Source organism: Pristis pectinata, chromosome 3, assembly GCF_009764475.1.
Source record: "Pristis pectinata isolate sPriPec2 chromosome 3, sPriPec2.1.pri, whole genome shotgun sequence".
Lineage (NCBI taxonomy): Eukaryota > Metazoa > Chordata > Chondrichthyes > Rhinopristiformes > Pristidae > Pristis > Pristis pectinata.
The window spans coordinates 134,075,005-134,101,807 of NC_067407.1; the positions used below are offsets into that span (position 1 = coordinate 134,075,005).

General features: G+C 43.9%; 2 protein-coding genes across 3 annotated transcripts in view; one reads left to right on the plus strand and one right to left on the minus strand.

Annotated features, from left to right (window-relative positions):
• The window catches only part of LOC127568130 (endoplasmic reticulum membrane-associated RNA degradation protein-like), a 56,847-nt gene extending 36,782 nt beyond the window's left edge, over nucleotides 1–20,065 (minus strand). Inside the window, exon 1 of one of the 2 annotated variants that reach the window (XM_052011486.1) lies at nucleotides 20,015–20,065. The gene's annotated coding sequence lies outside the window, so the exon portion shown is untranslated. Of the gene's footprint in view, nucleotides 1–19,940; nucleotides 19,985–20,014 lie in introns of those variants that run through there. The other variant, XM_052011487.1, reaches the window with a different exon arrangement.
• A 392-nt stretch (nucleotides 20,066–20,457) lies between these two features.
• The window catches only part of phf10 (PHD finger protein 10), a 37,496-nt gene continuing 31,150 nt past the window's right edge, over nucleotides 20,458–26,803 (plus strand). The window contains exons 1-3 of the mRNA XM_052011493.1: nucleotides 20,458–20,567; nucleotides 24,273–24,382; nucleotides 24,971–25,101. Coding sequence (XP_051867453.1) covers nucleotides 20,496–20,567; nucleotides 24,273–24,382; nucleotides 24,971–25,101 — 313 coding nt within the window. The 5' untranslated portion in view covers nucleotides 20,458–20,495. The remainder of the gene's footprint in view (nucleotides 20,568–24,272; nucleotides 24,383–24,970; nucleotides 25,102–26,803) is intronic.

The window sequence follows — 26,803 nt, forward strand, 5'->3', positions numbered from 1 at the left end:
AAACTCGATGCCCTGACTGATGAAGGCCAGCATGCTAAATGCTGCCTTCACCACCCTGTCTACTTGCGCGGCTGCTTTCAGCGAACTCTGCGCTTGTACTCCCATGTCCCTCTGTTCCACAACACTTACCAGTGCCCTGCCATTCACTGTACTAGTCCTACCCTGGTTTGACTGTCCAAAATGTATGACCTCAAACTTATTTCAGTTGAAATTCATTTGCCATTCCTCAGCTCATCTCCCTAACTGATCAAGATCTCTTTGTAATTCATTTAAGCCTGCTTCACTATCAACAAGAACCCCTAATTTAGTATCATCAGCAAACTTGCTAATCATGCTACGTACATTCATATCCAAATCATTTACATTAATAATGAATAGCACAGGTTGCAACACTGACCCTGGGGCACCCCACAGTTACAGGCCTCCAGTCGGACAGTCGACCTTCAATCTTCACCCTCTACTTCCTATCATCAAGCCAATTCTGAATCCACCTTGCTAGCTCCCCCTGAATACCATGTCACTTAACCTTCTAGATTAGCTAGCCATGTGGGATCTTGTCAAAGGCCTTAGTAAAGTCCATATAGACAACTTCAATTGCCCTACCTTCATCTATCCCCTTAGTTGCCTTTTCAAAAAGTCCAAAAGATTCATCAGACATGACCTCCCCACAAAACCATGCTGACTATTCCTGATCAGGCATTGACTATCCAAGTGATGGCAGATCTTGTCCCTCAGAATTCCCTCCAGTAACTGAAGTCAGGCTCACCGGCCTGGAGTTCCCTAGCCTGTCCTTGCTACCTTCTTGAACAATGGAATGACATTAGCCACCTTCCAGTCTTCTGAAACTTCACCAGTGGCTAACAATGAAGCAAATATCTCTACAAGGGCCTGCGTAATTTCTTCCCTGGCCTCCCATAAGGTCTGGGGTGCACTTGGGCAGGCCTGGGGATTTGCCCACCTTAATGCGCTTCAAGGCTGCATATACCTCCTGGTAATATGCATATGATCCAAGACCTCACTACTTATTACTCTCATTTCTCTGGCATCCATGATATTTTTCTTAGTAAACACCGAGGAGAAATGGACATTAAAAACCTTGACCATCTCCTGCGGCTCCTTTGTCTTTAAATAGAGTCAGCCAGTGGACCTCAGCTAGATCCTGCCTATTGCCCTTAAAGTTGGCCTTGCTCCGCAATGAAAGTTCCAACGTGAATCTTTATTCCCTTGTTTCTAATCTTGTGGGGTTGGAAGTTGGTTTTCTAGATCAATGGTCTAAACCTCTGGAAACTAGTCCAGCAATTTAACCATCACAACCCTATCCTTTGTTGTGAACTCTCATTTTCTGTTAAGATCCTGGATAACATTCTTTGTCCTAATACAAACATTTCCTTTTTCTCTTCACTTCCTCCTCCACTGTGCAATTTATAACAGATTTGTCTTCTTCCTTTCACAGTTCTGATGAAGAATCATTGACCTGAAATGTTAATCTTCTCTCTCCACAGTTGCTGCCTGACTTGTTGAGAATATCCAGCACCTTCTATTAATGATTCTGGACTGTCATTCAAAGTGGGGGTGGGTTCGGGAGGGGGAGAGGGGCAACTATGTTTGAATGTACTCCTGGATGTGCCTTCACATAACTTCTGTCTTCAACTATATTGCCTCCATACTTACATGTATTCATGGTTGTGATGCACTACTGCCCATATCAACCTGAACACAAATAGGTTCTTCATTATCAGATTTGATGAGTTAGCCAAACATGGGGTTGTCTTCTATTGGACATATTCCTTGAGGTGCCTTTGTGTCTCACTGCCTTGGCTCCACGCTTTGCTTATTTATTGAACCAATATGCCCATTGTGACGCACCACTTTTCCACTCCTACACTCATTGGTACCACTGACTAACGTCACTCAGAATAGCCTTCTCCCACAGGTTTTATATTTGTCTCAAGTCTCGGAGTAAATGGTCTGCCATTCAGGACTGAGATGAAAAGAAACTTCTTCACGAGTAGAGAATCTTTGGAATTCTGCACTCGAGGGATGCGAAGGCCCAGTTGCTTAGCATATTCAGGGAATCACAGGATGTAGGGTTAGTGCTGGAAAATGTCGCTAATTTAAAAGATTAGCCATGATCTTATGAATAGCATAGCAGACACAAAGGGTCTTTCAGGATCTATTCCTGTTTCTTTCTTTAATGTTCCTGCTAATAAAGAATTACATTTAAAACAAAAAAAATGACCCACCCCTGAATCAGGACTGAAAGGAATTGTCAATGTTTCAGCTCGAAACCCTGCATGTCCTGACAATTCCTTCCCCCCCCACAGATGCTGCTCAACCCGCAGAGTTCCTCCAGCAGATTGTTTGTTGTTTCAGCTTTTAGCATTTGGCAACTTTTCATTTAGGTTTGTGCTTTGAATCCATGTAGAGTGGACTCCAACTGTCTCTCACACACACAAGGAGGAAACACTGTCTTGATATTGTGGTTTACTGATTTGTTTCAGAGATTTTTCTAGTGGAAAACTGGAGACCGAGAGACCCCCTTACAGATTTCCAAAAATTCATTTTATCATTGTAAACATAACCATTTCCATTGTACAGACGACATACTGTGAATTTAAAAAGCACACCAAGTAGACTTTCCCTATTAATCACTACAGGCGTTTATATTATTTGCCCTTGCCAGTCAAACAAAGTTGACTTTTAGATTGAATGGAACTTTGTATATGTTCACTCATTTTTCCATAAAGGTCTATTATTAGGCACTTTCAATAACCAAAGAACTTCATGTAAGGAATAAAGTCTTATAGCATGCAAGATATCATACTGGAAAATCTAATTATTAACAATTTTCTTTCTGAATGAAGTTTCATGAGATCTTAAAGGAAAGGCTACATGATACCATCCTTCAAGTTGTGCATACAGACAAAAGTGAACTAGAAGAAGAAGATGATGATGTTTTTGAAGAACCTTTGACGTGGAAACCTAGTCTGGTGAAACAAAAATTAGCTAATACCTATAAAATGGTTCCAGATAAGGAATTTGATTTTGCTGCAGTTGCAAGAAGGGTAGATGAGCTTTTGGAGGTAAAGTAAAACATAGCATAGTTTTGAAAAGAAAAATGTGAGATTTTATTAAGTCTGATTTACTGTGCATGAAAGATCTGTTCTCAAGGGTGGGATCAATGAAGCTGTTTCTCAGACATTTGGTCCTCATGTTTGCTCAGGCATTCAGTAAGATAATGACTGATATTTTACTCTGCACCACTTTCTTGCCCTAACCCTATACCCTTGATATCTAAATGTCTATCTTGCAAGTACCCAACAACTGATCCTCCACAGCCCTCTCGGGCAGTGAATTGAGGGAATTCTCCACCACTGAGTGAAGTCATTTCTAATCATTTCAGTCTGGGTGGTGGTTGCTTATTTCACAACTGGTTCTCAACAATGGAGCAGGAGAAACATCATCCCTGAATCTACCTTATCAAGCCCTGCAAGAGTTTGAGTTTCAATGAGATTACTATACAGTCTTCTACAGTCTAGTATAAGCCCAGTCTACTTAATCTCTCCTCAAAGACAATCCCTCCATCCCACAAGTCAATAGCTTGAAGTTGATAATGTACGGTAACACTTACTGCTTTTAATTAGCCATGTGCAATGTTATACTTGTGGTTTTGCGCAGCAGTTTAGAGGAATGATTAAGAGTTATATTACATATTTGAATTCTGTCTAGGGTTCTATCATAATTCTGCAAACCTACATCCTGCAATCATGCCTCAAATTGAACATCTACACCAAGAATGATCCAATTCCCTCCAGATGTACTCCAGAATGAAATTTCAGTAAAATTACAGTCATGTATTTTCAATAACCCCAATTCCACCCACAGGGGATGGTTAGGTAAATGTCTAGATGCAGGTATTGCCACATAACCACATAGTATTGGCCTTTAGCCTTTCCATGTGTTTGCATTGATTACATAATTAAAGGACACTTTGAAACTAATAGCTGTTACAGCTATTAAGAATTTACATTTAGTTATTGTGTGCTTTGATAATTAAAGAAACATAGTTAATAAATTGAAATAAAGCAGATTTTAATACTGAGGATTGATGAAAAGGGATTATATTTAATTAAATTTCCAAAAATAACAAGGGGTCTCTAGCATGCATAACTACATCAAGGGAGCAGTTAGAGAATGCCATGAATGGCTTCATGATTAAACTTATATTTCTTCCTTTAGTTTGCAATAACAATCAGCTGTTATCCTGCACTTGTTGCTGATTGATTTGAAGGCCTGCAACAATTTAGGGAACAATAATTACAGACAAATTTTGGACTATTTAACCTTTTTAAGCAGCCTTCTTAATAACTTGTATTGCTGAACCTGAAAGCCTATTGGTATTGGTTTATTATTGTCACTTGTACTGAGGTACAGTGAAAAACTTGTCTTGCAAACTGATTGTACAGGTCAATTCATTAACACAGTGCAGTTTGCATTGAGTTAGTACAGAGTGCATTAATGTAGTACAGGTAAAAACAATAACAGTACAGAGTAAAGTGTCATAGCTACAGAGAAAGTGCAGTGCAATAAGGTGCAGGGTCACAACAAGGTAGATCGTGAAGTCATAGTCTATCTCGTTGTATAAGGGAAGCGTTCAATAGTCTTATCACAGTGGGGTAAAAGCTGTCCTTAAGTCTGGTGGTATGTGCCCTCAGGCTCCTGTATCTTCTACCCGATGGAAGAGGAGAGATATCCCGGGTGGGTGGGGTCTTTAATTATGCTGGCTGCTTCGCCAAGACAACGTTGTCAGGCGAATACAGGACTTGTTTGAAATTTTTCAAATTTTACCTTTTAACTTTCCCAATCGCATCTGAGAAGTTGGCCCTATCTATTTCAAAGCTTTTAATAAGTTTAAACAGGATTTGCGCTGGAATTCTATTTCCAGTACATCAACTTGGGTGCAACAATAGCTATACTACTGGCAGAGTCATAGAAAGGGGACATAGCTGTAAAATAACGAGCCAGTCATTTAAAACTGGGGTGCATAGAAATTTGGAATTTCCACATTTGTTCAGAAGCTCAATGAATCGGTGCAACTAGCTTTTAAAAAAAAATCTTTTAAAAGAAAGATTGAAGCTCCCTGGAGTTGTCATTTGTCCCACAGCTAAATTTCTCAAACTTCGGTCAAGGTATGATCCTGGAACTTCTAGTGGCATCAGGATTACTGGATGGCTATGGCCAGGAGTGTCGACCTGTTGGAACTCTGATTCATGCTGGTCTCCCTTGGCAATTTACAAATGTATGAAAATGAGGAAGATGAATTCCAATACCTATAACCTGTATGATACAGCTACTGGTGTTAGAGGGTGATGAATGCTGAACTGTCATGGTTATACGGGTGGAAAAATTATAGAGTTAGTGAAGGAATTTAAACACATTGGCTCCCAATACCTTAAAGTTCATTTCAATAGGGATTTACAAACACAGTGGTAATAATTGTGGTGTGGGACTGTCTGGAAAGAGACAGAAGCAGCAGATTTCATATGAATTAATGGGGCATCAGTGGACCAGAATGGAGAAAAATTGAGTAGTCAAAAAGTGACAGCTGTACACAGTTTGTTTAGTAATCAATTTTTTAGATTTGTCCAATGACAATGCATTAGGAAAGAGCAATGGAGTTTTGATTTGTTACAGCCCAGATGGCTGATGCTGTTAGCAAATAGTGTCACACTTCCTTTGCCAAACATCACAAAGACCCATTAGACAGCCATTGTAAGGAAATCACATACCATAACATTTTTAATTATATTATGCAGTTTGGCTTTGATAGAAAGAAAGTAAACTTGTTCTAATTTTTATTAGTTAGGGAACAAAATTAGTTTAGAATTGAGAAAAGCAATATCAAATTTTATTTCTCTTTTTCCCTAAAAGGATAGACTAAGAAATAAGGATCTTGATAGTAAACAATTTAAGGCAATGACTCTTTCCCTTTCTGATGACATAAGATCTATAGCAAAAGAGTTGGCACCTGAACGATTTAAACTAATCGCAAGAGTTTTCATGGGAGAATTGAAAAATCAAGGTTTAACGGTAAGTTTTTTAAATATTTAAATATGCTTACTTAAAATGGGCTGACCTCGTTTGTTAAGTGTGATCTGGATCTGTCACCACATATTTTAAAAAAATGCCTGGATCTGTACCTGAAGAGCTAAGGCCAGGGATCAAGAGAGATTAGGTACGGTGGTTCCCCAGAGATCAAAGTTAAGGCCATTGCTATTTTTTGATTTGAATTGATGACTTGGATATGGGTGTGCAGGGCAACATTTCTATATTTGAAGATAACACAAAATGCAGGTGTAAATCTGAGAAAAACAATAGACTACAGAGTGCAAACAAGTAAACTGGTCAGACAAATGGCAAATGAAATTTAATGTTGGGGAGTGTGAAATGATACATTTTGGCAGAAAGCATGAGTTGAAAACTGAAAGTGTCAAGGGTGTCAGGAAGAGAGAGACCTGGGTGTATATGTAGTTAAATCCTTGAAGGTGGATAGGTTGAGAAGGTGGTTGGTAAAGCATATGAAATCATGGACTTCATACAGATGTGTAATTTAGGCCAGAACATTGAATATAGAGCCTAAATGTGATCACAACAAAAATAACATGGACCAAGAGAAGGCGCAGAAAAGATGTCCTAGAATGGTTCCAGAGTTGAGGGATGTCAGTTACTAGGATAGACAAAAGAATCTAGGAGATTCTTGGAGTATACAAGGTTGAGTGAGAGATGATTGATAGAGATGTGCAAAACTAACCAGGTAAATATAGAGAAGCTGTTCAGTTGAGTGTACAGATTAGGTAAATGAGGATGGGTTTGGAATTCAAGCAAAAGGTCTAGGGGTGGTGCAAGGATAAAGATTTTTTAAAGAGTGAGTAGTTATTATCTGGATTGCACAACCTGAAAGTGAGGTGGAAGCAAATTTAGTTGCGTAATTCAAAAGTCATTGGATAAATATTTTAAGGTTTTTATAAAATAAAATGCAAGGCTTGGTGGTGGTGGTCGAGGCTAGGGGGAAAATGGGGAAATTGAATGTAGATTGTTTTACAAAGAGCGACTACAGGGTCAATGGCTAATGTATCCCCTTCTTGTGCTCTTATTCTATTTTTGTGTTGAATTCAGAATGCAGTGTAACATGTCTGAAATGATTGTATATGTCAATCTAACAGATTTTACTTTAATTCCATAGATTGCCAGCAGATTTCTCTGGGATCCAGAACATGATAGTTGGTGTGAAAGTCGATTTCAAACCACTTCATTTTTTGTAGTAGGGACAGTGTATGCTGTATACTTTGAATAGATTACTATAATCTAATGTTTACCAATTACTTAAATATTTAAAGAGTGTTTTAAAAAGTGAATTGTATTTTGTTGAAGAAATTAAACCTAGAATTTACAAAGTACATAAGCATGGAGTATAAAGTTGTTTTAGCTAAATCCAAAACTTTATCTGCACTTTCAGTTTTAATTAATAGTTGAGCGTTTGTTTTGGTAACTACGTTAAAGTAAAATTTACATAATTTGCAATTATTGGCAGTTAGTAATAATATCACAAATTAATGTAAAGTAAACAGTTTTTCTAATGCAAGAAGGCTGCACTGCCATTTAATATGATTATAACTGATCTTTGCTGGCATCAACTCCTCTTCTTTGCCGGTTCCCCATAATCCTCAGTTCCTTGATCTTACAAATATCTTTCTATTTCCACCTTAACTACCCATAATGATCTGGCCTTCACTACCCTTGGTGCAGAGAATTCCAGAGATTCACTACCCTCTGACAGAAGAAATTTCTACACAACAGTATTAAACGACCAAGCTCTTATTTTGCAGCTCTGTCCCCATGTTGGTGATTCTCCCACTAGTGAAAATATCTCAACATCGATCCTTTCAAGACCCCTTGCAATCTTGTAAGTTCATTTTGCTAGACTCCAAAAATTACAGACCCAAACTGTCTAGCCCCTCTCATAGGACAACGCTCTCATCCAAGGAATTCACCTGGTGAATCTCTTTGGATTGCTTCCGATGCAACTGTCTGCTTTTTTTTAATGTAAGGGGACCAGTACTGTGCACGGTATTCCAGATGTGGCCTCACCAACACCCTGTACAACTGTAACAAAACCTTCCTATTCTTAAACTCCAACCCCTATGCAATAAAGGCCAAAATGCCACTTGCCTTAACTAGTTGTTGGACTTGCCTGCTAACTTTTTGTGAGTCATGCATTAGAATACCTGGATCCGTCTGAACTTCACTCATTTGCAGTCTCACTCCCTTTTAGATAATTTGCCTTTTGATTCCTCTGACCAAAGTGCATGACCTTGCCCTTCCCCATGTTAAACTCCATTTGCCAGGTTTTTGCCCACTCTATTTATATCCCGTTGCAGAATCGCAATGTCCTCATCACAACATGCCTTTCCACCTAGTTTCATATCAGCAGCAAATTTCGAAACCTTGCGTTTTGTTCCCTCCTCCAGTTCATTAATATAAATATTAAACAATTGTGGGCCAAGAATCGATCCCTGGGGTACTCCACTAGTTGCCTCCCTCCAGCTTGAAAAGGATTCATTTATTCCAACTGTCTTTTGCAAATCTAAATATACTACATCTACTGGTTCTCCTCTATCAACTCTCATTGTCACATCCTCAAAGAATTTGAGCAAGTTTGTCAAACGTGATTTGCCTTTCTTAAAACCATGTTGATATACGTATTTCATTTTATTCAGCTTTCATAAGATTAGTTATTTCCTCTTTGATTATTGACTCAAGCATCTTGCCAACAATAGATGTTAAACTAACTGGCTGATAGTTTCCTGCCTTCTGTCTTCCCATTCTGAACAAGGGAATCGCATTGGAAACAGAAATAAGCATCTCTTGGAAAACAGCCAATGGTCTAGCCAGTTGTAAAAACATAAAACAGTACAGCACAAGAGGAGACTATCTGGCCCATCAAGTCTGCAATACCTATTGACTGTGCCAGTTAGTATCACATCCTTACTCTTTTCCCTCATTTTTCCTTAACACGTTTGTCCAATTCCTTTCAAAAGCTAACTGTTAATTTTGCTTCCACCACCCTTGACAGACAATTTCTAATTGTGTGTGTACTGTGTGGCTTTCCTCCGAGTGCTCCGGTTTCCTCCCACATTCCAAAGATGCACAGGTTAGGAAGTTGTGGGCATGCTATGTTGGTGCCGGAAGCATGGCGACACTTGCGGGCTGCCCCCAGAGCACTGTACGCAAAAGATGAATTTCACTGTGTGTTTGGATGTACATGTGACTAATAAAGATATAAAAAAATAAATAAACAGTGGTGACACTTAGAATTTATGCTTCCAAGTACTTTAAATGCCCTCCCTGATTATTGATGCTCTGCCACCAGGAACAGTTTCTCCTTTTGTTCCATCTAACATTTATTTTATAAAGCACATTCAACAAATCAGTAGATGTAGCAGAATTATAAACAGAATGGAACAGAATTTCTGTATGGATCACCAAATCTTCCTATGTAATTTTGGCAGGAAATTGACAAACTATGTGGTAGTGCTAGCTTGTTTATCTTCTCAGTTTCTGTCATCCAGAGGTCTAAGTATCCCCACAGGGACTCCAGCCAGTTAAGCAGCAAGGCCTGCTGAGCAGACTGTGGGAGTAGATTGGCATCATTCCAATTCAGGGGTGTGTTCTGATGGTAGGCTTAGCCTGAAGGTCTGGGTGAAAGGACTCTTGGTTCACAAGGAGTACCAAAAAAAAATTCAACTTCTCCCAGAAGCTGTTCTTTCCTGGACCGCAGAGAACCAACTTCCAGATGAAAAGCAGATGAAATCAAACACTTGCAACCTCATTAAAATAAGAAGATGCCAGTGGACCTTGCCCTGATCCACTTCTGCAAAGTACATAATGTGTTTGAGAAAAGCTGACTTTCCACAGTACATTGCTTTCCCTATTTAATCACCATACGCAGTCTCCGCTACACAATATATTAAAACGCCTCTGTTTGTTCTGCACTTTTTATATTTCTATTAGTAATTCCGATGCCCAAAATGTTTATGGTAAGTACCCACATCACATGGTGATTAAATAGGCAAGTACTGGCCTTTACCTAAATTATTGTCTGTACAAATGCCTTTCATAGTGATAAAATAAATTAATCGTGATGTTTTCATCTTGCCTTTTCCTCACTCTAAATATTGTCAAATTTTCATTTCAAGAGTAGTGACTATGTTACTGGCCGAATATTCCAAAGACAGGTGCTAGTAATCCAAAACAGGAATTAAAATTCCATGAGGACAGTTTGAGAACTTGAATGCAACTTTCAAAGTCTGGTATTAAAAAACTAGGTATCAGTAAAAGTGAAATGAAGCTGAAAGATTGTCATTAAAAATTGAACGTTCATAACATCTATCTACCAACCTTACCTATTCTGAACCACATTTAACATTAATATGGTTAAATTTAAAAAATGTATAAAGCAATCTACTTAGTTCGTCCTGACAAAATGCTTGGAGCTCAGTAGCGTCATAAGCAACAATGTTTCATGAGAGAGACAAGCATGAGATCTCAATGCAACATCTCAGACACTGGCGTCTATTAGATTATGTCTGCATCACCCGTCCCATGACAGGTACCGATGATTTGGACTGATACCACTCCATCAAACTGGCCCTTAAGCAACAACAGAAGATGTTGCCACAAGAAAATTTATGCTGAAGTTCTTAAAGACTCTGGAATGTTATCTCCTCTTAGACAACGACTCATTGTTGACCTGATGACAATCAGAGTGTGCATAGACTGCCCTGAACTCTACCATAATTACCACCTGTGTAAAGACTCTTGGCTTCTCGACTGGAAACATTAGGACTGATTTGATGGTAAATACCAGGAGATCCAGGGATTGATTAACTGCAATCACTGCATTGGAAGCTCCACTATGTCTCAAAGGTAAAGAAACAGTTTTATTGAGATCTGAAGGCTGAGGTCCAACAGAAAACCCATGACCTAAAGAACAATGGGTGAAGGAGATCCAACAATTGGTCAACGGGTGTGACGTGCAGATTCTTCAGTGCTGTCAGGGTCATCTAGGCTCAGAACCCAAGGCCCAAGAACCGCACTAACAACATAGGTGAACTTATCAAGGACAAACCAGGCAATCAGCACCCACTGTACGAAACACTTCCGTTTCCTCAACCCTGACTCTGTACTTGACACAAGCACCCTTGACTTCATTCAAGAGTTTGAAAAGGCCATATGCCAGCTAAACAAAAAGCTCTGGGAGCAAACCATATCTCTGATGAATTTTTAAGAGAACTTGTGACAACCTCATTGCGCTAATAGTGATCATATCCAAGAAAGGAGACAAATCTTACTAAGGTAACTACAGAGTGGTCTCACTGCTGTTTACACCAGGGCCCTCCTTAACCACATCCTAATGGCTGATGAACAGTTCCCTGAATCACAGTGTGATTCTGTTTATCTAGAGGCACGTGGACACGATCTTCACCATGTGACAACTTGGAACAGCATCAACCACTGCATATGGCTGCCTTTGACCTCAGTTAGGAGGGACTCTGGAACCAGCATCCTCAAATTTGAGTACTTGCAGAAATTTGTCTGTCTTACCATTGCTCCATAGTGGAAGGTTAGCTATGATCCGAACAAACATGTCCACAACAAATTCATTCTCAGTGCGGACCGGTGTCAAACAAGGTTACGTCAATGCCCCGACACTTTTTTCAATCTTTCCCATAGTTCTACAACACAACTTCCCACTGGAGTGAAACTAGTCTACAGGACTGATGGAAAACTTTTCAATATACGTCACCTCCAATCCAGAACTAAAGTCAGCCAACATCAGTTGTCAAGCTGCAATGGGCAGACAATGCACACGTTCAGAGATTGAGCTCAAAATCATTGTTGACTTTCACTGAACCATTTGAAAGAATGGCTTTACACTCAATATCCGCAAAACAAAAGTTCTCTAGCAACGTGCCCCCATGGTACAAAACCACCCTCCAACAAGAAAGAATCCCTCTAGATTGGAAAATATGAACCTCTTACAATATCTCAGGAGCCACCTCCGAACGAGGACAAACATCGATAATGAAATTCACTATCATGTTCAACGCACCACACAGCTGCTGGCTGTTTGAGGAAAAGGGCACTGGAAGATCAAGATCCCAAACAAAGCTCAAAACTCATGGTCTATTGGGCAGCAGTGATCTCTGCCCTTAGACTACTTAAAAGTAGTAACCTTAAACTAGAAGAGAGATACCAAGAACACTGCTTCTGCAAAATCCTCCAAACCACGGACAGGACTGCTGTCAGCATCCTTTCTCAGGCTCACATCCCCAACAGTGAGGCCCTAGTTACACTCAGCTGGGCAGGCCACATTGTTCACATACCCCACATCATATTCCCAAAATGGACACTTGATTCCAAGGTCTGACACAGCAAGAGATTATCAGGTAGACAGAGGAAAAGATTCAAGGATTTTCTCAAAACTTCCTTGAAAAACTGCAATGTTCTTTGAGGAGGTGACTAGGAAGATCGATGAGGGCAGTGTGGTGGATGTGGGTTACATGGATTTTAGTAAGGCGTTTGATAAGGTTCCTCATGGTAGGCTTCTTCAGAAGGTCAGAGGCCAAGGGATCCAAGGAAGCTTGGCTGTGTGGATTAGGAATTGGCTTGCATGTAGAAAGCAGAGGGTTGTGGTGGAAGGAGTGCCCTCGGATTGGAAGGCAGTGACTAGTAGTGTCCCGCAGGGATCGGTTCTGGGACCTCTACTTTTTGTGATATTTATAGATGACTTAGATGAGGGGGTGGAGGGCTGGGTTAGTAAGTCTGCGGACGACAATAAGATAGGCGGTGTTGTGGATAGTGTGGAGGGCTGTCGGAGCTTACAGAGGGATATTGATAGGATGCAGAGCTGGGCTGACAAGTGGCAGATGGAGTTCAATCCGGAGAAGTGTGAGGTGGTACACTTTGGAAGGACAAACTCCAGGGCAGAGTACTGAGTGAATGGCAAGGGACTTGGCAGTGTGGAGGAGCAGAGGGATCTGGGGGTTCATATTCACAGTTCATTGAAAGTTGCCTCACAGGTAGAAAGAGCAGTTAAGAAGGCCAATGGGATGTTGGCTTTCATAAGTCACGGGATTGAGTTTAAGAGCCGCGAGGTGATGATGCAGCTTTACAAAACTCTAGTTAGGCCACACCTAGAGTACTGTGTTCAGTTCTGGTTGCCTCATTATAGGAAGGATGTGGAGGCGTTGGAGAGGGTGCAGAGGAGATTTACCAGGATGCTGCCTGGATTAGAGAGTATTGAATATGAGGAGAGGCTTAAAGTGCTAGGGCTTTATTCACTGGAAAGGAGGAGGATGAGAGGAGACATGATAGAGGTATATAAAATACTGAGAGGAATAGATAGAGTAGACAGTCAGCGCCTCCTTCCCAGGGGACCAATGCTCAAGACGAGAGGGCATGGCTTTAAGGTTATGGGTGGGAAGTTCAGGGGAGATGTCAGGGGGAGGTTTTTCACCCAGAGAGTGGTTGGTGCATGGAATGCACTGCCTGGGGTGGTGGTGGAGGCAGATACATTGAACAGGTTCAAGAGCTTGTTGGATGGGCATATGGAGGAGTGTGGGATGGGGGGATATGCGGGAGGAAGGGGTTAGGTAGTGTGAGGGTGGTTTGATGGACGGCACAACATGGTGGGCCGAAGGGCCTGTTTTGTGCTGTATGGTTCTATGGTTCTATCCCCTTTGACCTGGGAATTCCTGGCCCATGACTACTCAAAGTGTAGAGGAGCCCAAGTCCATGGATCAAGAGCAAACAGAAATCCTGTGTAAGTGCAGGAAAGACAAACTACTTACCCACAAGCTACTTAACCCACCCACCATGCCAAGCACTTCCTGCCCCATCTGTTGCAATATCTCATTGGTCTCACATTACCGTCGCCTCAGATTCCACAGAAATGGAAGTCATTCTCAATCCCATGGGACCACCTTAGAAGAAGAAGAACAAAAATAAGACTCAGAGACAAGATTAGAGATGAGCAATGAAAACTGTACATCTACGAATAGGTATAGTCCCCAAATAGTCTTCCACTGTGTCTTATATTTCTGATGAAAGAGCTGGTCATTGACTTCAGGAAGCAGGGTGGAGCACACGCCCCTGAATGTATTAATGGTGCTGAGGTGGAGATGGTTGAGAGCTTCAAGTTCCTTGGTGTAAACATCAACAATTGCTTGTCCTAGTCCAACCATGGCCAAGAAAGCACACCAGCGCCTCCTGAGGAAGGTTAAGGAAATTCGGAATGTCCCAGTTGACCCTCACCAATTTTTATAGATGCACCATAGAAAGCATCCTATCCGGATGCATCATGGCTTGGTATGCCCAAGACCACAAGAAATTGGAGAGAGTTGTGGAGACAGCTCAGTCCATCACGAAAACCAGCCTCCCCTCTATGGTCTCTGTCTACACATTCCACTGCCTCGGAAAAGCATCAACATAATCAAAGACCCCTCTCACCTCGGACATTCTCTCTTCTCCCATCTTCCGTTGGGCAGAAGATACAAAAGCTTGAAAACATGCAGCACAGGCTCAAGGACATCTTCAATCCCACTGTTATAAGACTATTGAACGGACCTTTTGTATGATAAAGGTGAACTCTTGACCTCACAATCTACCTCGTCATGGCTCTTGCACCTTATTATCTACCTGCACTACATTTTCTCTGTAACAGTAACTGTAACATTATATTCTAAATTCTGTTATTGCTTAATTGGTTTATTATTGTCACATTTTGTTTTGTATGCCATCCATACAGATTTTATCACATCAGTACATTGAGGTAGTACAAGGAAAAAGCAGTTCTCTGTAACTGTAACGCTATATTCTACGTTCTGTTATTGCTTTTCCCTTGTACTATCTTGATGTATTTATGTTTTGAAATTATCTCAGATCAGATCAGATACCTTTATTAGTCACACACAGTGAAATGCATCTTTTGCATAGTGTTCTGGGGCAGCCCGCAAGTGTCGCCACGCTTCTGGCACATCTGTATGGATAGCATGCAAAACAAAGTTTTTTACTGTATCTCAGTACATGTGACAATAATAAATCAATTACCTTTATCAACATCCCAAAAATCATTTCTTTTTAAACTGGGAAAATTGTTTTTTTTAGCTAATTGAGGTAATTTAAAATGAACAGTTGTAGAATAAATGTAACCTTTCATCTCACATAGTCATAATGGTTGATGCACAAAGGGTGAACCTGCTCTGACCGACAGCCATGAATCAGGCTGCTAATGGGGACACAAACAAAAGCTGCTTGCATCCTTAATAGCAAAATACCTTTGGGTGCTTCATGGAGTGTAATCAAAATGACATTTCCACCAATGTGTTAGGGCAGATGGCCAAATGCTTTTAAAGCAGCAACTTAAAGCATAAAGAGGTGTAATTTTGGGAGTGTAGCGGCCCGTACTCATGGAACTCGAACTGCCATCGGCGGCCGCGTGGGAGCGGGGTGGGCCTTCCGGCAGGAACCTTACATCACGTCTGCCGGAGAGGCTCTCAGGTACTTCTGCGCACGCGCGCGTTTTGCTTGTTACAGTAAAGTGTGCTCCGTTTCAGCCTCCACATCTCTTGAGTTTTCCTTTCAGCAACGCGCCACGTTTGGCTACATTTGGTAACCCCGACGCTTCCAGACGGCATCTGGAACCTGCGACATGAATTCCAACGACTCATACAACGCAGTCTCGCTCAAGCTCCTGACTTTCTGGGCCGCTCAGCCCCACGTTTGGTTCGAGCAGGCTGAAGCCCAGTTCAGTATCCGAGGCATTACAGCCGACGCCACGCGGTACTACTACGTGGTCAGCGCGCTCGACCAGGACACGGCAGGCCAGATCATTGACTTCCTGCACCATCAACCAACAGAGGACAGGTACGCTAAGATCAAGGCGCTCCTCGTCCGCACTTTCGGACTCTCCCGCCATGAACGAGCCGCACAGCTTCTGCACATGGATGGCCTGGGCGACCGCAAGCCATCTGAGCTGATGGACGACATGCTGGCGCTCATGGATGGCCATAAGCCCTGCCTCCTATTCGAGCAGTTGTTCCTCGAGCAACTGCCAGAGGACATTCGCCTCCTCCTCATGGGTGAAGATTTCAGCGACCAGTGCAGCCTCGGGGCCAAGGCAGACATTTTGTGGCAGAGTAAGCAGCGGGGAGCGGCTTTCATCTGCCTAACCGCGACCGTGCAGCCTAAGGCCAAGACCCCACAACCGAAGCCACTGAGATCCACGGGGGACATGGATGAGGGTTCGGATCAATGGTGCTTTTACCATCAGAGATGGGGGTCAAATATGCGCCGCTGCCGTCCACCGCGCACCTTTCTGGGAAACGCCGGGGCCGGCCGTCGCTAGTGGCTTCGATGGCTGGCCATCGCGACAGCCTCCTGTTCCTTTGGGACCGACACTCCGGGCGACGTTTCCTGGTGGATACTGGGGCCGAAATCAGCATCCTTCGCCCCTGAACATGGACACCCGTAACGTGGCCCCAGGCCCCGACCTCACCGCTGCGAACGGCACTACCATCCGGACATATGGCTTACGTACCATCCCGCTGCGTTTCGGGCCCAGCTGTTTTACCTGGACCTTCACAGTAGCAGCGGTGTCACGGCCATTACTAGGGGCGGATTTCCTACAGGCCAACCGTCTTCTGGTCGACCTGAAGGTCCGGCGTTTAGGCCATGCTGAGATGTTCCAGACCTTCCAGTTCGGAGAAGCCCAGTTCCCAGCCCTCCACCTAGACTCCGTCACACTCTCAGGTGACAAGTTTGCCAGGGTGCTGGCAGATTTCCCCTCCATCATCACCCCACAGTTCTCCATTACCGGTCCCAAGCACGCCGTGCAGCACCACATCCTCACACAAAGACCACCGCTGCACGCCCGAGCCCGTAGGCTCCCACCCGACAAGCTCCACCTCGCCAAGGAGGAGTTCCGGATGATGGAGGAGATGGGGATCATCTGCAGCTCGGACAGCCCTTGGGCATCTCCGCTGCACATGGTGCCCAAGTCCGCAGGAGGTTGGAGGTCCTGTGGGGACTACAGGAGACTCAATGACGCCACAACCACCGACTGATACCCAGTGCCCCACATCCAGGATTTCACGGCGAACCTCCATGGGGCGACCATCTTTTCAAAAATCGATCTGGTTCGGGGGTACCACCAGATCCCCGTGCACCCCGACGATGTGCCCAAGACAGCCCTCATCACCCCCTTCGGGTTGTTCAAATTCCTAAGGATGCCTTTCAGCCTCAAGAACGCCGCCCAGACTTTCCAGAGGCTTATGGACTCGGTGGGGCGAGGCCTGGATTTCGTCTTCATCTACCTAGACGATATCCTGGTGGCCAGCAAGTCACGCAAAGAGCATGTGGCACATTTGCGCCAACTCTGCCAGCGCCTGAGTGACCACGGACTGGCAATCAACCCGGCGAAGTTCCAGTTTGGGCTGACGGTGATCGACTTCTTGGGCTACAGGGTCAACCAGCACGGAGCTGCCCCTCTACCGGACAAGGTCCAGGCCATCCGCCAGTTTCCCAAACCCAGCACGGTCAAGGGCCTGCAAGAGTTCGTGGGGATGGTAAATTTCTACCATCGGCTCGCGCCGGCGGTGGCGCGCATCATGAGACCCTGGTTCAGTCTGATGGCCGGCAAGGCCAAAGAGGTGGCAGGGACGCAGAGTTCACGGAGGCTTTTGAGCGGGCCAAAGAGGCGTTGGTGAAGGCGGCCCTCCTAGTACACCCGAGAGTCGATGTACCCACGGCGCTCACAGTCAACGCTTCCAACACAGCGGTCGGCGGAGTCTTGGAGCAGCTCATCGAGGGCCAGTGGCGACCGCTTGCCTTTTTCAGCCGACACCTGAGACCACTGGAGGTTAAGTACAGCGCTTTCGACAGGGAGTTGTTAGCGCTCTACCTGGCTCTCCGGCACTTCCAGTATTTCCTCGAAGGAAGGGATTTCACCGTGTATACAGACCACAAGCCCCTCACCTTCGCCCTTGCAAAGGTATCGGACCCATGGTCGGCTTGGCAGCAGAGGCATCTCTCCTTTATTTCGGAGTTCACCACAGACGTCCGCCACATCGCAGGGAAGAACAACGTGGTCGCCGACGCGCTGTCCCGCCCCCACATCCACTCAGTGACCACCACAGCCCCAGAGATCGACTACACGGCGCTGGTGCAGGCGCAACAGGTGGACACCGAGATCCCGGCCTACCGCACTGCCGTTTCGGGACTCCAGTTGGAGGACATCCCCGTCGACCCGACAGTGGTTCGGCTTGTGTGCGACACGTCTACTGGCAGACCTTGGCCTGTGGTACCAGCAGCATGGAGGCAACAGGTGTTCGACATGCTACACGACCTGGCCCACCCGTCCATCCGGGCGTCTATCAAATTGCTAGCGGACAAATTCATTTGGCACGGTTTGCGCAAGCAGGTCGGGCACTGGGCCAGGACCTGCGTACACTACCAGACCGCCAAAGTCCAGCGGCATGTGAAGGCCCCTCTCCAGCAGTTCCAGCCAACGCTCGGGAGGTTTCAGCACATCCACGTGGACATCGTCGGCCCCCTGCTCGTCTCCTGGGGCGCCAGGTATATCTTTACCATGGTCAACAGGTTCACCAGATGGCTGGACGCCGTGACGCTAGTGGACATGTCCACCGAATCCTGCGCCAGGATGCTCATCGCAAACTGTATCGCCAGGTTTGGACTCCCAGCGGACATCACCTCCGACAGGGGCACATTTCACGTCAGGTTTGTGGACAGCACTGGCGCAGCTCCTGGGCACCCGGTTACATCACACCATGGTGTACCACCCACAGTCCAATGGTTTGGTCGAGCGGTTCCACAGGCACCTCAAGTCAGCCCTGATGGCATGCCTCAGGGGCCCCAACTGGACAGATGAGCTCCCCTGGGTTTTACTGGGCATCCGCATGGCCCCCAAGGAGGACCTGGGCATCTCCTCAATGGAGTTGGTCTACGGCACTCCCTTGACGGTCCTGGGCGAGTTCATGCCAGAGGCCCAAGGTCCAGCAGGGACGCCGGCAGAAGTGCTGACGAGGCCACAGGACAAGGTATGGACCCTGGCACCGGTTCCAACCTCCAGACATGGCACTATCCCTAAGGACCTCCGGGATTGCGAGTACGTTTTCATTCGCAGGGGCATGCACGTCACCTCTACAGAGGCCTTATGAAGGACCCTTCAAGGTGATCCAGCACAACGGATCTACGTGTGTCATGGAGGTGGGTAGCCGCGAGGACACTTTCACAGTGGACTGCCTCAAACCGGCGCATTTGGACATTGAGCAGCCGGTGAAGGTACCCTCAACGCGCCAGCGGGGCAGGCCACCCAAGAAGGACACACAGACTGGGGGTCCCACGCCCCCGATGGACGTTTCTGGGGGGGGGGAGGGTGGTGTAGTGGCCCGTACTCACGGAACTCGAACCACCATCAGCGGCCGTGGGCGGTCGCGCAGGAGCGCGTCGTAGATTAACCGTGGGGCGGGCCTTCTGGCAGGAACCCTATGTCACGTCCGCCAGAGAGGCTCTCGGGTACTTTTGCGTGCGCGCTCATTTTGCTTGTTACAGTAAAGTGTGCTCCGGTTCAGCCTCCACATCTCTGAGTTTTCCTTTCAGCAACGCGCTGCGTTCGGCTACAGGAGATACATTTCTGGATGACCAAGAGACTGGAATTGGAAGAGTACAGCAATCTCCCAATATACAAACAGCCTCACTCTTGAAAAAACATCTTTGTTAATAAGACATGGCAGCATAATGGTTACATTACTGTTCTGAGGTCTGGGCTAATGCTCTGGGGGTACAAGTTCAAATCGTACCCTGGCAGCAGAGGAAGTTTTAGGGCAGGCACGGTAGCGTAGCGGTTAGCGTAACACTTTACAGCTCCAGCAACCTGGGTTCAATTCCGGCCACTTGTCTGTCAGGAGTTTGTACATTCTCCCCGTGTCTGTGTGGGTTTCCTCCGGGTGCTCCGGTTTCCTCCCACATTCCAAAGACGTACGGGTTAGGAAGTTGTGGGCGTGCTATGTTGGCGTCGGAAGCGTGGCGACACTTGCGGGCTGCCCCCAGAACACTACGCAAAAGATGCATTTCACTGTGTTTCGATGTACATGTGACTAATAAAGATATCTTATATCATAAAATGAATATGTTTGCATTTTCTCTGATTCCCTTTTTTTCATTCCAAAGCCCATGATTATTCTGTGGCGTAAAAAATAACAGGAGACAATTTTCTGTTTTGGACTCAAGGGTTGGATTCAGATCAGGTGCTGTGGCTGGTGGGCCGACCATGACGATGGCCGAGGTACCCAGCGTCTGCGGGCTCCGGGAAGGTTAATGGTCGGCCCACTGGCGGTAAAAACAGTGCAGTGAAAATGGCTGCCGCGGTATCGTCGAGCCGTTTGTGCGATAGCAACCCGGCAACTCCCGGAGCGCAGTCTAGCAGGGTGAGTGGCCAGGGAAACGGCGCCGGGATCTCTTTGCTTTCCTCTTCCTTCGGTGCCCGGACTCCTGGTGGCTTGGGTTAGCGGCCGTGGCTTTAACCTTCCCTCGGGCTGCAGCGGAAGGTTGCCGGGCGCTTGCCCGCCCTCTCGGAGCGAGGGGCTGGATTGATCTTGTGTTTGCGGCTCAACGAATCCGCCTGAAAGCAACACGGGCGGTACAATTCAAAACAAACCGTGGGAGTCCTGGGGAGAGGTCGCTGACCTGAAACATTATCTATGTCTCCCACTGCAGGGACTGTATGATTTGCAAAGGGCTTCTGGCATTCTCTGCATTTCCAGTTTATACTGTTTTTTTGCTTGGTAAAACGGAAAGAAGCGGATTCCAGTCACCAGGTCCAACCATATCCACGTGTTAACTTCTCCTGAGTAGAACAAGACCTGCATTTATATGGTGCCTTTCAGGATGACCTGGAGTGCTTTATAGCCAATTCGGTACTTTTGAGTCTTAGCGGCCTTGGAATTGTGATAGGTTCTTTGTGCAGAGCAAGTTCCCACAAATGTCAGTGATACAACATGTTTTGGCAGTGTTGAGGGAGGAATAAATATTGGTGAGGGCAATGCAATCAATAAGGGAGATAGTGTAATAGTGGTTTATGGGCTATAATAAAGACAGAAAATCTGGAAACACTCAGCAGGTCAGGTGGCATCTGTGAAGAGAAAAATAGTTTACGAAACCTTCATCAGAACTGGGAAAGAGATTAAACCAGTTAGAGGTAGCAGCAAAGGTGGGGAGGGATGAATAGAACAAAGGGAATATCTTTGATAGGGTGAGACCAGATGACATAATATGGCAGTGAAGTGGTGTACTGAGAGACTTGGTGCAAGGTCCCTTTCTTTTCGAGGTAGTATCAGTGATTTGGACTTCAATGTGAGAGATGTGATGTAAGAAATTGGCTGATGATACCAGTAATGGCCAAGTATTTGATAACAAGAAAGAAAACTGAAGGCTGCAAGAAGACATTAATGAACTGGCAAGGTGGCCAGGAAAATACTAAATGGCAGTCAATTCCCAGACCAGCGTGTGGTGATGCACTTGGGGGAGAAAACACATCATGAAAACGCACAATAAATGATAGAAAACTGGCAAGTGTTTAGAACAGAGGGACCTTGGAGCACGTACCCATAGGACAGGTAGAAAATGAGGCAATTCAGAACGCAAGTACTTTTCTTTATATACCAAGGCTTAGAATATAAGTGAGGAAGTCATGTTAAAGCTCTCCTGTCACGATGCCTCTTCAGTTTTTTTTATATATATATGTATATATATTTTTTTAACATTGTGCCTTGATTTTTCTTCCTCACCTTTCTCTTTATCATTATAACCAGAATAATTATTTTCATCGACTGTCCATTTCTCTCTCCACAGATGCTACCTGATGCTGAGTTCCTCCAGTATCTTGTTTTATTTTTGCTCCATTTTCCAGCATCTGCTGTCTCTTGTGTCTCTAATTCTTTTCTTCCCACTTGTGCTTCATGTCACTAACCTCTTCATATCTTCCAGTAACTTCGCCATCCTGTAATTCTAAGAAACCTTCCACAGTTCCCTGCCACTAACATTTGTTCAACAATTGTTGCCTTTCCTAATTTGGATGACTTTCACTTTCTCTTCATTCCAATATGGGAATGAAGAAGGCTGAGGGTCCATTTTATGTAGGTGTATAAGATAGTGAGAAGCCCAGAGAGAGTGACCAGAAAGGCCTGTTCCCCTTTTAAAGGGATTAATATTTTACATTTGCAACTGATTTGTAATTGGTAGAAGGGTGAAAGAGGTTCATTAACACTTGAACCTAGATATTCCATATTGCAGGCGAGGAGTGAGATTAGCCTAAATATCTTTTTTCCCCTAGCTTGGACATGATGGACAGAATGCCTCCCTTGGCACCGTTTTCTATTCATGTGTCTCAACACAGCATTTAGTGTCAAATTTAAAACTTCATTGTAATAACAACAACCTGCATTTACACAACAACTCTAATGTAGTAAAATTTCCTGAGGTGTTTCACAAGAACACTTTGAAATATAATTTAACATTGAGCTAAAAGCGTAGTCAGCGAGGTACGTTCTGTGAAGGAAGGAGAGAGGTTTGGGGATGAAATTCTAAATTAGTTTATTATTGTCACATGTACCAAGGTACAGTGAAAAACTTTGTTTTGTTTGCCATTCATATAGATCATGTTATCACATCCATACATAGAGAGAGTACACGGGAAAAACACTAACAGAATGCAGAATAAGGTGCTACTGTTACAGAGAAATTCTAGAGCTTGGGCTCTTGACAGCTGAAGCATCTCTGATAGTGGAGCAATTGGGGGTATGTTTATCTTGAAAGTTTCAGAAGGAGGTTATAGAGTTGGGGAGCAATGAAATTTTAAGAGATTTCAGTCACTCCTGGAGAGATTTTAAAATGCCCAGCATGATGGGGAGCAAGTGTAGGTGATGGGTGAACATTCAGTCAGAGTTTTCTATGTATTTAAGGATCAAGGTAGATGGGAAATTGGAGGGATTGGGTTTAAATAGTGAAGTCTGGAGCTTACAAAAAGACATGGGTGATGGTTTGAACAGCAGATGAGCTGCGTCAGGAATGGAATTACGCTGGTAAGAGATGGAACTGGTTTTAGTTGATGCTTTGCATATGTAGGAGTTGGCTCTAATGACAAGGTTTGCGAACAGTCTGGTTAGTGTCAAGCAGAAATTAAGGAGTTGGGGGGTGGAGACCTTGACTAGTGAACCAAATTTGTAGCATATTTAATGGAGAAAATATTTATTGGAGAAATCTTCCATTGGTCCAGGACCAGAGAGACTGGTGAGATCAAGAAAGGTGGTGTTGAGATAGAGCCGAGAGTCATTGTACACATGGAAGCCTATGGAAGGTGTTCACCAAGATATAGTATGTCGACAGGAGGTAGAGGGAGAGATGCCATATAAGAATGGAACCAGGCGAGTGCAATTTCACTCAGCTGAATGGTATAAGGGAGCTGTTGAGGAAGAATGCTATGGTCAACCATGTCAAAGGCTGGCAGTAGATTAAGGTGAATCATATCGATTGTCTTTGGTGACTGTAAATAGAGCCACTTCTATACAGTGCCAGGAATTAAACTAGACTGGGTGGGGTTTCAAACATGATGCTTGTACCCAAGAGGACTAAACCCCAGCAACAAATCAATACTTTGTGGAGAAGTTGAATAGTGACAATTAGTCAGCAAACTGGACTTGATTTTAATTTTTCTGAATGGATTTTACTAACCCAATCTCCTTTTTAGGGGATGAGATAGATTGATACTTCTGGTGCTTATCTTGGAGAGTAAATGCTCAGCATGAGAACAACTTTAGATGCAGTTGCAAAGGCACTTTGCTATTTTACTAAAATGAATCAAAAGAGGAATATTAAATTGCAACAGTCAATGTTAGAAAAAAATGTCTTCCATGCAACTTCACCTTATATTTACGCAGCACAGTTAAGGCAGAAGTAGACAGGTTCATGATAAGTGGGGGTGGGGTGTGTGTGAATCAATGGTTACTGCAGGTGGAATGGGAGTGCAGAATTGAGGATACATGCAGAAAGAGGTAACTTTAAGGAGTGTCTTGAAAAGATTTATCCAAACATGATTGATCTTGTACAGTATTTTACATTTTTATTCATTGCTTTAGGAAGACACAGAAGAGACTTCAAATGATGATGCTGCAAGTCAGCCTGCCAAGCGCCGACGCATGGGATCTGGAGATAGCTCAAAAAGCAGCGACACCGCTCAAGACTTCAGGTAGAGAATTATACCACTTCTTTCCCTTGCCCTTTAGAAAACTCTACACGTTAATACTGCATAAACTGTCTAACATAGTTATGTCCCAATAAATCAGGGACTCTGCTTCTGTCTTGTTAACTCTGGACTTCATTTTTGTTTTTAGTGGCCATTTCTTCCAGGCTTCCAAGATCTCTGTACACCAGCACTTCAGGCCTCTCGAGCATCTCTGATTGTAATCACTCCACTGTTGGCATTTCCACCTTCAGATGCCAAATCCTAAGCATTAGCCGAAACCTTTCTGCCTGTCTTCCTCTGCTTCTTTGCTTAATACTTTAGAACCTACCACTATGACCAAACCTTTGGCTGTTTGTCCTGATATTTCTTTGTGGCTTGGTATCAAATTTTGTTTGACCATGCTTCCTGTAAAGCCCCTTTCAAGATTGAAGGTGCTATATAAATAAATTTGTTGTTGCTGTCGTCGCACTAAAGAGATTGTATTCACGGTTTGTACCATGTTCAATCCAACTGGACCTATTAGAACACTTGCTGTTTAAACTGTAAAATTCAACTATACCAGAGAGATTTTAAAATAATTTTTCTTCTCAGCTCAACCTATTTTCCAGCAGAGATGTTGACGGAGTATAAATGGCCAGGTGACGATACAGGGGAGTATTACATGCTTCAGGAACAAGTTAGTGAATACTTAGGTGTGACTTCATTCAAGCGTAAATATCCAGGTAGGCTTTCTTGAGCTTGCAATATTTTGCACTTCATTTCTTTTTGTTTATTTAATTACACTTAAATGCTATGCGTAATTCTAAAAATACCTGAATGCTCGTGAATATCATTAGTAGGGCATTCAATCCAAATATATAATGGCCTGGATTCTGCTGGGAAATGTTGGCATTTTCTCACTGACCTGCCAGCAACTTTGGGATTCTGAGCATGTGCAGTTGATTTCTGGAATTGCAAAGTTGTACTTTGGCATAGTTTCTCTGACTGCCCTCCAATACAGGCTCCCCATGGAGGCAGTAAGTAAATCATTATTAATATTAATGGAGTGGACTGATTGTGAGGGGCTTAATTTAAATTTTTAATTTTTTTCCAGTGCTTTTAAATGTTTTAAGTGCTTTCTTTAAATTTAAAATTTTAAGAGTTTTTTTCTTTTTAGAGTTGTTTTTGAATGCTGGGGACATTCAGAGTGTTTGACAGCTTTGTCAGTTCTGCTAAGCCAGTGTCATGGCTTCAGCAGTTGTCAATGTTTTTGTTCTTTTGTGGCTGAAGTTTGTTCTGGCCCTGGGCAATCTGGTTATAGTATGGAAGGCCCTTGCGAGGCATAAGGCCTTGCAATGAGATCTCCAGGCTGCTCCCCACAGTAAGTTGCAACTGTCTGGATTGCTCTTCGTAACTTTGGAGTTAATTTGTAAGCCAGCAGCTAGCTCACTGCCTACAGCAAGTTCTGGCCTGATGGAATGCACCATATATTTGGCCATTAATGTACTGTGGTACAGTGAAATCTCCTGCTGCACACTTTTACTATTTGATGGTCCTTCATAATTTTCAACAGCCTATATAGCATTGCACAAAGGACATTCCATTAACCTTAACTTTCCATGTTTGATTGCTGTGTTGTGGATCCACCATCTACTGTAGCAGCTGTATTCATGTACACAACTGTTACACGTAGTAGCTTGGAAATTCCTCCATGCTGTACTGGCCCTTCAACTCTTGAGCACTGAGATCCTAGATCTACAGCCTATTCTGCTGGCCTGTAAAAGCACAATCTCCTGGAGGTAATGAAGTTACAGTTGCATTTGGTAACAGGAATAGTGGATAGAGCTAATGTGAACAGCAAACTGTTCAACTCAGGAAGTCTTAACCATGGCTAGTTCCCACCTGAAATCAGATGATGCAAATTCAAACTATAGAGTGAGACAGTGAGGTTGAAACTGGGGAACGGGAAGTATACGGTATCCTTCACTGACTGGTGTTATGTAGCTGGGATCCATGGTTCTGGTAGCTTTTGTTTTTATCCTGAATCAATTCCAAGGTTAGAACAGCATGCATATCCCAATGATATTATCGGGACTTGTCTGTGCTGTTTATATTTGGCCCTTTACTTCAGGACCAAAAAAGTCTTCAGGCGTCTGATTAGAATACTCCCTCGTGTGATGAACAGCAAAACTATGACTCAAGGTTCAATAGCCTCAGATGTTTTCAGTGTAGACTGAATGGGTTGTTGAAATTTATAGCCCAGAAACCTAATTGGTCATGGAGCCCTGACATTAAAATTTTGACATTTTTTGGGTTCTTCAGCTATGAGGAATCTCAAAGAGAATACTGCAGGTTTTGATCAACAACAACCTATTCTCGAGCTGTCAACTGGTGTGGGGTTATTGATTATCTATTGCCGACTCTTGTAGTTTAAAATGTTCTCTG